The sequence below is a fragment of the Pteropus vampyrus genome, unplaced genomic scaffold, assembly GCF_000151845.1.
Source record: "Pteropus vampyrus isolate Shadow unplaced genomic scaffold, Pvam_2.0 Scaffold291, whole genome shotgun sequence".
Taxonomy (NCBI): Eukaryota; Metazoa; Chordata; class Mammalia; order Chiroptera; family Pteropodidae; genus Pteropus; species Pteropus vampyrus.
The window spans coordinates 540,452-552,419 of NW_011889072.1; the positions used below are offsets into that span (position 1 = coordinate 540,452).

At 57.1% G+C, this 11,968-nt stretch overlaps 1 protein-coding gene across 1 annotated transcript in view; it reads right to left on the reverse strand.

Annotated features, from left to right (window-relative positions):
- PASK (PAS domain containing serine/threonine kinase) overlaps window positions 1-11,968 on the reverse strand; it is a 34,518-nt gene continuing 22,550 nt past the window's right edge. The window contains exons 8-14 of the mRNA XM_023521083.1: window positions 11,552-11,938; window positions 8,440-8,565; window positions 8,198-8,332; window positions 5,845-6,044; window positions 2,712-2,845; window positions 1,003-1,149; window positions 1-403 (exon numbers count right to left, since the gene is read on the reverse strand). Of these exons, the coding sequence (XP_023376851.1) occupies window positions 318-403; window positions 1,003-1,149; window positions 2,712-2,845; window positions 5,845-6,044; window positions 8,198-8,332; window positions 8,440-8,565; window positions 11,552-11,938 (1,215 nt within the window). The 3' untranslated portion in view covers window positions 1-317. The remainder of the gene's footprint in view (window positions 404-1,002; window positions 1,150-2,711; window positions 2,846-5,844; window positions 6,045-8,197; window positions 8,333-8,439; window positions 8,566-11,551; window positions 11,939-11,968) is intronic.

Genomic DNA, 11,968 nt, shown 5'->3' on the forward strand with positions numbered 1-11,968 from the left:
TAACTGCTTAACAAAACTGCTTTAATTTGGAAAATGTCCAAGAAAATAAATTAATGAAACACTCTGGCCGCTTAGTTGGCAGATGAATCCTTACTAATTCTAAAGCCCTCTAACAGCACAAAACTCAACACTCAGTTGAAATAACACCATGTTGTTTCAAGATCGTGGAAAAAATGAACCCCAAGTCTATTTTATAAGCTTAAAGTCATAGAGCACCCCTGGCTTTTGTTCTAGTATTTGCCACACTCGCATATGCATTTTTAGAAGGTGGACGGAGCCTAATTCCTGAGAACACGATTTCCTGACTGAAGCCATTGTCACGGGGGTCCCCCGGGGCCCAAGGCCGTTGCACTCGGGGTGCTGCTCTCCGTCTCCTGACCCACAGAGGATGGGACTCCACTTTCTGAAGAAAGAAGAAGATGTTGGAACATCTGCTAACAACACAGGACCCTAAAATGCTCTACTTCTCTCTGGGAGAGTTCCTAGGAGCAAAAGGTGTCTGAGGGGCCCTTCGGAACCCAGCCGGCAACACCCAGAGTCCTGGGGCTTGCTGAGGTGCTGCGGGGGGCTCTGCGCTCAGAGCCATCGACACTAACTCGGTATGCCTGCTCTGAGCGGTGGTGACAGACACAGGCTGCTGCCCGGTCACGTGGCCAAGAGCCAACCCTGCAGAGCGGGGCCCCTGGGCCCCCAGACTCAGACCGTCACCAGCTGCACTTCTCGACCCTTGGCCCCGACACCTCCTGTAGCTGCCGCCTCATCACAGGCTCCCGTGGGCACTCACCTGCCTCTGACACCCACAGCCAAGCTCTGGACTCCAGTGGCATTCAGGGGCCTCTGGGATGGGACCAAGCCCCATTTGTTTCGTAGGTGACAAGCCAGCTACAGCCCCTGACATTTGTGTCCAGGAGAGCATGGAGGATGGAGCCTTCTGTCCCCCCAGACCCAGAAGGCAGCCTGGGGGACCTGCTCACCCTCCTTGGCACAGTCCATGCCTCTCACCTGACTTGTTGACTCGACACACCTCCTCCCAGGTGTAGTCAGCAAGGTTCACAGGCTGCGTCACCCAAGGGTCTGTCACCAGCTTCTCCAAAGTGGTGCGCTGCTCAGGCACAGGCTGCAGCAGCCCAGACATGAGGTTCATTAGATCTGGGGACGTAAAAGCCCACCCTGGGCATGGGGCCGAAAGACCGACAGTGGGCAGGGCTGGGGTCAAGTGGCACACATCTGCAAACCACGGTGCTGGTCCACCCCCAGCGGCACCTCTGGGCAGGAGGGAGCCCTGGAACCCCCATTTTTAACTAGCACCCCAGGGCTTCTGGTGCACAAGGCCCCCAGCTGTGCTTTGAGAAAGGCTGTGAGAGGTCTGTCACCTCTGACATGAACGCTTGAGTTTGAGATCCTGCCCCACACACTCGACATGCAGAGGTCCCTAAGCGCGGCCTGTTCTCGGAGGCTCTGGCTATGCAGAGCCGTGAGTGACACAAGGCGCACATGACAGCAGAGGGGAGGGGGGCACCTGGCAGGAGACCCAGAATGGGTCCCCACAGGAAGGAAGCGCAAGTTCTGGGAAGAGGCCCACCCTGGAGTCTGGATTTGGGTCCCACTTCCTCTAACAACACGGGTGTTACCTCACTCAGGGTCGCTCTGAGCCTCCCTGTCCCAGAAGTGTCCTAAGAGCCTAGTGAGGGAGCACGTGGACCAGCCATCGTGGGTGGGACAGCATGCAGCAAGAGCTGCCGTGGCAGAGGACCCTGAGTGCCAGCAAGCCCCGCCAGTCCCCTCCTGGGCCGCCGTGGGCTGCCTATGACCCTCAAATGCACAGGCTGCGGCCCTAAGCGCTATGCAACGGTGACGGAAGGTGGGGCTTTGGGAGGGGACCATCATGGGCGATCAGATGAGGTCGTGAGGGCAGGCCTGTGACAGGATCAGCGCCCTCATACGAAGAGTCCAGAAAGCTCGCTCCCCGTCTCCCCACCTCCTTGGCACACGGAGACAGGAGGCGGCTCCAGCAGGAACCGAGCCCGCCAGCACCCGGCCCGCGGCGCCCAGCCCTCAGGCTGTGGGAGTGAGCGACTGTCGCCCAAGCCCTGTTTGTGATGTCCGCCACGGGCGGCCAAGCCGACTGAGACACAGGCTTCTGACCCAAGCGAAGAATCCCAGGCACGGACGTGATGCGTGATGATCTCGTCACCTCCCGACTCACGACAGTAAGTGATGACTACGGAATCACGAAACGTCGACATCGGGGGGGACCTCAGAACCCTGTGTCCCAGCACCCTCGCGCTCCTCCAGCTGCAGGTCCCCAGCTGGCCCAGCCCAGACTCAGGACGTCCCTTCTCGGTGGAGCCCACGCCCGCCGCCCCACACTGGTCTTCCCTTCAGAGGCAAACCACCACCATGGCCCTGAGGGGACCCCTAGGCTTGCTGGCATGGGAGCTGCCGGGGGCCAAGTCCCTCCATCCCCACAAGTGACAGTCACTGCCACGGCCAAGCTCACAGGCACTGAGGTTGTCTCAGGAGAGCGCCCCTGGGAGCTGAAGGGGGGCCCTCGTAAAGATGCAGTTACCGCGGTACTTTCAAGTCACATGCACGTCATCCTCAAATTCAGATCAAAGTGGGAGGAACGGGCAGAAAAGAGGATGGTGGCCTCAGCATGGACAAAGGTCAGGGGACAGGGCGGGCAGAGCGGCCACCGCAGCCACGCTCACCTTGCGACACCGGGTACGGAGGGCTTATCGCCGCCTCCATGGTCTCCTCCAGCTCGCAGAAGGGGTTCTCCTCAAAAACCAGCGTGTACAGCGTGACTCCCAGCGACCACATTTCCAGCTCCGGCCCCTTGTAGCTGCCGCGGGAGAAGGAAGCATTCGTGGCGGACCAGCCCCGCACGTGAGCCCCGGGCCCCAATCACCTGGGAGGGGCTCCCAGGGAGGCTTGCCATACTCCTGGTCACACTCTCAATGTCCAGCACGTCCGCCGCCAGCCAGATGCCACCATGCACCAGGAGGGAGAGAAGAAGCAGAGCTATGGCACTCGGGCAGCTGAGACACGAACTCAGGCGGCAGAATGCTAACCACGGGCAAGAAACAGTGCACATGGCACATGGGCGCAGAGCACAGTGTCTGGGGGTGTTGGGGGGCTTCCTGGAGGAGGTGGAGAGAAGGCACAGCGGGCAGAGTGCGAGGCACCAGGCCCCACTGGGATTCGGCTCACCAGGGCCACTGAGAGCCACAAGCGGTTTCAGAACAGGACAGTGGGCCCTTCGGAGAGATGGCCGAGGCGAAGGATGCTCAGGGCACAGGTGAGAATACTCAAGGACAAAGTAAGGCAACGGCATCAGGGACAGAGAAGAAAGTGACGAGAAGGTGTGGGGGGAGGGGCCCCGGGGGCTGCACCAGCCGGAGGAGCAAGCTCTGGGGAGAAGGCGCCAGGTGCACTGTTGTCACAGCCCCCTTCTGGCCCCCGCGCACGGGGCACCTAAGAGGCACCGATGCTGCCAGGTACTCATGCGGTTGAAGCTGCTGCCAGTGGGGCACCGGGGCGGGGCGGGCTGTCCCCACACATGTGCCCCCGTGCTGCTCGAGGCCGCTGGTCACGCGGCCCGGAGCTCGGGGAGTGGACTAGGAAGCAGCGGCACTTCACCAGACAGCAGATTTAGGAACGGTGGCCGAGAGAAACTGGTGCGTGAGAAGATGGCCCAGGACAGAGCCCGCTGCCACCCAGGGGCCACAGAGAGCCTAGGGACATCAGGAGGCAGAAAATCAGGAGACGGGAGGGCTCAGGGCAGCAGCATGGCCAGGAGTCATGAGGACAGACCTCAGGGGAGAGATGAGGCCACATGAGCGAGAGCGAGGATATCAGATCCGCGTTTTGTTTTTGCATCGTTTCTGCTCTGGAGAAAGAGACTGCGAGCTTTGGAAGCTGAAGAGAAAAATTCAGCACAGGAGAACAGGGGTCAGCACGCTCTTTAAGGGCCCAAGACTTAGCATCTTAGGCTGTGGGCCACACAGCCTCTGTCACGGCCACTCCTCTCTGCCATGGCAGCACAGTGGCAGCCACAGACACGAGCGGGCCAATGTGTGTAGCTGTTTGCCAATAAAGCTTTATTTATAAACACCCGTGGTGAGCCAGATTTGCCACAGTTTGCCAAGTCCTGGTGTAGAAGGCCACGACAACGATGAGGGGGAAGCAGAGCCCTGAGGACAGGGTCCAGAGTCAGAGCTCAGAGCACCTTCGGCCACGGGGAGAGCGGGCGGGATGGAGGAGGGAGCTCAGGGGAGGGTGTCCGCAGCCCAGCAAGCCGCGGAGGGAGCAGACCGGCACAGGGCACCAGGAGAAGCGGGGAGCGTGGCCCCCTGGGGAGGGCAGGAGGTAATGAGCAGCACCCAGGGCTTCCCCGGCTTGGAGACTAAAATGCGCATAAGTGCCACCACCCCATGTCCCTGTGGGAGCTTCACAGCCCAGACACAGGGGTAGGGTGAGGGCAGGCGAGCCACAGGCACATGTCATGGTCCCAAGGACACATAGTCCCTCTCCAACACTGATGACACGATGGCCACCACAGGACAGACAGCAGCCAATGGCACTCTGGGGCACTAGAGTGACCAAATTATATCTTAAAAAATCCTGCAGGGCTCTCCTTAGACCCCTCTCACTAATGCACACCGTCCGGTGGCTCTGGGTGGCCATGGGCGTGACGGGGAGGGCTTCTCCAGCGCTCCCTCCACACTCGCCCGTGGACCAAAGCCCGGGCATAGGCTCACGGGGCCAGCCTGGCCTGTAGCGGGCTGGGGCAGGAGTGGGCAGCGACTCCACATTCCTGACTCTGAAATGAATCGGGACTTGAGCAGACACGGGGATCAGAGCCCCTGGTCACTTCTCACACCAGTGCTGATTTCTCTGAGCCTCAGGCCCGGCATGGAAACAGCAATGGCTACAAGCCAACGCCCTAGACTCAGGGCGCTGGACTGAAGTCCGGCTCTAGCCAGGTCTGAGTGTCCCCACGCCCGTCACAGGAGAACAAGACCGAAAGACGCAGGCACAGAGGGCGCAGTGCAGAGTGCTGCAGCAGCAGGCAGTGAGGGCCACGCAACGCTGTGACAGTCCTGACCACACCTCTCCTGTCGGGGCAGCTTCACTCTACCTGACTGACCGACACGCGTGCAGGTGGGACAGAGAAACGCCTGTTGTCCGGGTCTGACCTGACAGTCCACGTCACACGTGTAAAGACACTTTATATGCAGACGAGCAGGAAACAGACCTGTTTGCACTCAAGCCCCAGCACACCTGAGCAGCGATGTCCCGAGTCCCGGGGCACAGGCCCCGCCCAGGGCAGCCTCAGCTCCCAGGCTTCCCCGCAAGGATGGCACTCGGCCACACTCCCGGGACCCGCCTCTCTCTCCCCCTGCAAGAGCGGGAGGCCGGGGCGGGCCAGGGACGGCTCCTGCAGCTGGGGGTGCTGGCCCCGCGGGTCAGTGCTGCTTCTATGGCTTGATTTCCTTGCTCTACAGATGGCCGACCCAACAACATTTTACCACGATAGATTATTATTCCTGTCATCGAAATAAGTCAACCCAACTAAAGAAGAATCCTCTTCACTTATTTGACGCGTCCCATCTTTTGGGCCTCTTTTATCTTTTTCTTAACTTTGTTATATAAAACCGCAAACATAAAAGTTGAGAAAATAATAGACTGAACCCCTGAACCCGTCACCCTGCTCCCCCAACCAGTATCACTTGGCCCGCCTGCCGCTCACTTCATCCCTCCATGTCTTCGTCGCAGAGGCATGAACAGAAGCCATTTTCCCACCTGAAACCCCCCGGTGGCGGCCCCGCCCATACGTACGGGCTCCCCATGAGGACCTCGGGCGCGCAGTACTCAATGGTCCCGCAGAAGGTGTAGAACAGCCGGCCCTGCTCCAGGTAGGCCGCGGAGCCGAAGTCAATGAGCTTGATCGTGAAGTCCTCGGCGATGACGATGTTCTCATCCTTGATGTCCCGGTGGATGATGCCCCTCGAGCGCAGGTACCCCACCGCCGACACCAGCTGAAATCGGGGCCACAGTGGTTTTTCGCAAAGCGATCCAAGGGAGACACGCAACTCGAACGAGGGTGGATGAGAACGAAGGGAAGAGCGACACGGAAGGAAAGGGCGCTGTCACTCACGGTGGAGGGCGACAGGAGGCCCGACCGACCCACCGGAGGCAGGCGGCTCCAGGCGGCCGTGCCCGCCGTGGCCGGCACACGCGACACCTGCGAGCCAGCAAGGTGAATGCGTGACTCTTTGAAAACCGCATTATCATCATCTGTGATGAGGACACAGCACAAGATCTGCCCTCTCGGCAAACCTGTAAGTCCCCCACTTCCCATCTCGCACGTGAATACGAAGCCTTAAGTCCTCGCTGTCTCTGCTACACGTGAAAACTTCCCGGCGGACACTCACTCGCCCCACGCCACCCACCACGACCACCTCGCAGGAAGCACACACAGGCCTGAGCAGAAGCTAGAGACACGTGGGCCGCTTTACTGCGTGGGGGCTGGAGGTGGCCCTGCCTGGGAAAGCCTCGCATGGCGCCTTCGGTTCAGGGCTCGTGTGGCAGTTAGGAGCCAAGTCTGCGACCTCCGACGCGAGGCTGAGTGCCCGCCGTGTCCCCCACAGTGTGCAGGACTCCCAGCGACACTGACTGACGGTCCTGCCCTCGGGACGGCTCCACCTCCGCAAGCCCAGTGACCTCGCCCGACTCGGAAGGGGAGCCCAGACCGCACGCCCGGCGGCGGATCAATAAAAGCAGGATTTCCGTTCCGTTTCCGTGGATGAGTAAACTTTCTCACCAGTCACGGTCTGGTCACCAACTGTACCAATCCACATAGTGACTTGTGGATGCAGTCAGTCACTTTGATTATCAGAGACAATTTTATATTTACAAATGAATACCTTTGAATCAGATGCAATAGTGAACAGAAGATTAATTAAGCCCAATTAACTTATAACTAATAAGTAAATGCATATTTACACATACATATATGCAAGTGTATATACACCTGCACATTTATACCCACACACATATACAACATGCATGTGCACACACAGGTGCACACACATGCACACACACGCATGCATATACACACGTAGACATTCATACGCACGCATACGTGCACACACACAGATCAGGGTCCAGGCAGGAAACAAACCACACATTAACCTGAACACGGAAAGTTTCATCAGGTTCATTAACTACAAAGGGCTCAAGAGAACCTGAACCTGGATAAGAAGCCACTCTCCCCACAGGTCCCCACGTGCCCCTGCTGCTGGGAGAGCTGGTCTCAGGCCCCAAACCCCGCCACCGAGCAGGTAAGACACTGAGCGCTGGTACCACGCACACACACGTGTCCAGGTGACGAAGCAGTTCTATAAAACTGAGTCCATGCTTACGTGTGACAGCGCTCGCCACGCACACGGATTTACCGATGGGCTTTGGTGCTTCTTGCAAACCACGACGTGCTGAGCACTGTGACTGCCTGTGTCAGCTGCTCCAGAATCGGTCAAGCAGCAGCCCCTCACAGGTGGCCCCCACTGCTACCTCAGACACAAAGGTCTCGGAGACCAATCTCTGCCATGAAGTAAAGCAAACGCCTGTACGATCCTCTGACACAGGAAGACAGAGGGACAGGACATCCTTTTTGCCAGAACCATGACACCTGACAGTTCGGAGGCGGTGCTCAGAAGCTGGAAATCTAGTGCCTTCCGGGGGTTAGAGCTTGGAGGAAGAAATACCAACTTCAGAAAGTGCCGTGAGGTTGAGGTGACTTGCTCGCCTCTCCCTTCCAGGACATTCTTCTGCACGCGCGCCTCGGAAGTGCTGTCTGATGCCACACGCCCGGCGTCACCATGTCGGCACTAGGCGACCCTACGGCAGATGAGTGACGACTCCCTGGTGGTGGACAGGGCCCAGCCGAGCCCGCTGGCAGCTGTTGCCCATTTTGAGGGTGGCGTGGATAGTCCGTGTGTGTAAGTCAAGCTGAGACATTACGGCCGCCTCCCACCCGCTCCGGGGCGGAATGTGGCCTTGGCCGTCCGTCCTCCCCGACCTCACTCTGCGCTTCGGCCAAGCATTCTCAAACTCTCTCTCCTACTCTATAGAATCCAAAACCGAAGACTAAGTCCATCTCCGAGGGGAACCGAGTGTGGGCCACACTCACCTGCCGGAAGATGTGGCTCGCCAGCGGCTCGTCCAGGCTGGGGTGGCGGTCGATGAACGCGAAGAGGTCCAGGCCAGAGCCGTGCTTCTCCATCACCAGCTGGAAGAACCCTTGGTTCTCAAACACGTCCAAGACCTAGGGAGAGACAGCGCTGGGTCTGGCCCTGCCGAGATGCCTGCAGATGCGCGTGGACGACGCCTCCGGGGAGCCGCCAGGGCCGCGAGACCAGAACCGCGCTCCACCTTGATGATGTTGGCGTGCTCCACGCTGGACAGAATCGCAATCTCTAACGTCACTTTTCCGAGTTTGGGATCCTCGACCCAGCAATCCTCCAAAACCTTTTCCTTCTTAATGAACTTCACCACCACCTAAGCGGGGAGCAGAGGGGAGACACGGCTGCAGACATTCCCCCAGGGCCATGGGACCTGCTGCCCATGATGGCTCGTGGCGGCAGAAGGAACCTCCACGCGCACCTGCCCGAATCCCGGGACGTGACGGAAGATGCTGATTAACAAGCCTCGCAGCAGGAGGACAGCGGCTGAGTGGCCGCGGCCTCTGGCGGAAAGAGGGGGCCATGCAGACCTTGGCGCAGGCACTCCCAGAACACCCTGCATCACCCCGATTTCTCAACAGAGGTTGGGACGTCCTGGCTGAGAAAATGACACAAGAGGCCTGAGAACTAGAAACTAAACGACCATCCTTCCCGTCAGTTCTGAGAACCAGTCAGGGCTCGACAAGAGAGACGGACACAGAGGAATAGGAGGGAGGCGCCCTGAGCAGCTGGTGATGGCAGCCAGGAAGGGCAACGGCAAAAGGTGCCACTTGTAACGGAAATAAGCCCCGTAGGTCGCTGAATGGTCACCTTGTCTCTCAGCAGAATACCTGCAGCCAGGTGAGTGCCAGGCACGCGGCTGAAGGAGCGACACGGTGAGCAGGGACCGCGGGCCAGGCCTGCTCTAACTTCAGTGAGACCCTGACAGAGATGACAGAAAACCCGCCCTCGGGAGCTCATCGTCTGCCAGGGAGAGAAAAGACCCCAAGCGCATCGTGGGCCTGGGAGAGTGAGTGCTGGGAAGGGAAGGGCCGCGGAGAGGAGCTCGGGGTCGGGGGGCAGAGGAAGCTGGGGCGAGGCTGTGAGACCAGAGGCAGCTGGGGCGGCAGCAGAGCCCGGGAAAGAGGCGGGAAGGACACTTAAGACGTCTGCGGTGTCAAGTGTCTCTCCCAGCCTGATGGCTTGGATGCCAGCATGTGAGCGGTGACAAGCAGATAAATACTGAAGATCCTTCGAAGGGAGGGTCATCATGACTGGACAGGCCAGAGGAGAGAGATTCAAGAGGAAGCAAGAAGATGAGCTTGCCACTTCCGGGGAGGGCGGCCGGGGGTTGGGGGACGAAGCTCTAGTCCAGCAGGTAAAGGGGAGGTGTCTGCTGCCTGGCCAGCTGCAGAGCGCAAGCAGACAGGAAGGAAGTCTCCCCGGGCCCCGGCACACCCCTCAGATGAGCGTCAGCGGAAAGCAGGGGCAAGAAAGAAGGGGGAGAATTAACAGAAGGACCTGATTCTCTTCAGATAAAGAAAGCTTCAAAGACTTGGATCAAAGTTTTACCAAGTCTCAAGCAAGAATAAAGAACATACACACAGAAATACATCCTGCTGAAACTCCTGAAGTCCAAAGATTAAAAAAAAGAAGAAAGAAGAAGAAGAAAATCAAGTTGCTGGCAGCAAAAGTCACTCCAAAATTACACTAGATGACTCCAGACATGGTATATAAAAAGTTCTAAGAGGAAAAAGGCGTATCGTCACACATCCTTCCTAGGAAAATTAATGACAAATATATTCCAACAAATGAAAAACTAACGCAGGAAAGAGAAGAAACGATATAAAAATAATGGCGACTTAACAGAAGGACAAGAGTCAAACACTGAAAACTACAAGAACATTGTCGAAAGAAACAAGATCTAAATAAGTGGAAAGACACCCCATGTTCCTGGGTGACACGATCCGATACTGTTCAGATGGCAAAACTCCCCCAAACTGACCTGAGCGAGACCCCAGGGCTGTGCCATCCTGTGAGCTGTAGCTTAACTCTTAAAAGTCTATTTTCTGGTTGGCCGCTGTCCTTGATCATGGCCTAACAGTATGTAAAATGACACCTCTGTTTTCTGAAAGGCAAAAATACTCATGTGTTTCCTTTTACCCAAGAGAAGAACTTTGGGGCTTCCTTCTTCCTTTGAGTCTAAAGGTCTAAAGAAACCCCTAGGGCCTATCGGATTCCTGATTCAAAACAAGAACGAGAAGATCCGACTCAGAGAAATTAAAGGTGACAACGGGAACTTAAGAATTAGACTGCATGGAAGCACGTGACAGCAGTAGCAGTATGTGTTAACGTGGCCAAAGTGTACTCAGAAGACCCGACGCAGTAAATGCTTTTAGTATGAGGAACAGCTTAAACACTACTCAGTCCAATAAGCTGGAAAAATAGCAATAGTAACTCATAGGAAGTATGAGAAACAATTAAAAGAAAACAAAAATATTTGATGAATGAAACAGACAATTCTTTGGCAAGTCTAGCAAAGAAAAGAGAGGGAACGTAAGGATTCGGACAGCCGAGGGGATGCCGCTCGCCACAGACACAAGCCCAGGCACAACAGCGCACACACTGATGCACCAGCGCGCCTCTGCAGGGCTCACACGGCTTACACACAGGAAGGAAGAAGAAAGTCTTACTTAAGAATATAAACGGGGAAAAAGTTCCAAATAAAAATATTTGTAAACCAAATTCAGCAACACATTAAGAGTGTTGAAACATAATCAAGGACCAATTCTACAAACGGGAGCTCTTTACGTCAATTACAGGAACACAGATATGCTCATCTCAAAAGACGCTAAAAAGACATTTGATAGAACTCGACACTTATTCTTTACAAAAACATTAGTGAGCAGAAAATAAAACGAAATATCCTCAAACAGAAAGTATCCATCAGGAAATAAAAGGGGCCAGTGTAATGCACAGGGGCAAGGCAGGAGAAGCGTGGCGTACCTGTCACTTCACCGGGCTCTGCAGGTCCTGCCAGGCGACAGGAGGGAAGGCAAAGCAAGGGTGACGAGACACAAACAGAAAAGGAGAGACAACTGTCATGGCGGGCAGAGGGATGCTCGTTCATCTAGAAAACCACAAGGGCCCACTGAAACGTCACTAGAAGCAGAAAGACTTTGACGCGGATACACGACGTGTTGGCTCAGACACGCAGCTTTGGCAAAAGCCAGCGTCAGTGAGCGGAAAGCCAGGGGGCAGGACCCCACGTTGCCCTCCCGGGAGTGGGTGGGCCGGCCCGCTGCCCTCCAGGGGCCGAGTACCTCCTTGTTCTCCTCCTTGTGCACCGCAGTCCACACGAAGCCGAAGGCCCCGCTGCCCAGGGGGCTCAGCGTGCTGTACTTGTGTGAGTAGGCGCCCTCGCAGGCCGCCAGCCCTTCCAGCTCCACCGCCCCAGGGGCTTCCGCAAACCACGGCCAGCTCCTGAGCGTCTGCAAGTGCAAAGGACGGTCTGCGGGGCCACACGCGGCCGTGCCAACACAGAGGAGGCAGCAGCAGGCGTGGGTCACCCCACGTTCCCTGCAGCCGTGGGAACAGCAGCACTTGGGCCTCCCGTGCCCTTGGGGACCCGAGAGCCAGGCGGCCTCGACACACAGTCGGAATGTATTTACACTCCACCCTGCACGTGGGGCACACGCACACTTAAAATCCTACACGTGACTTCATACTTACACAGGACA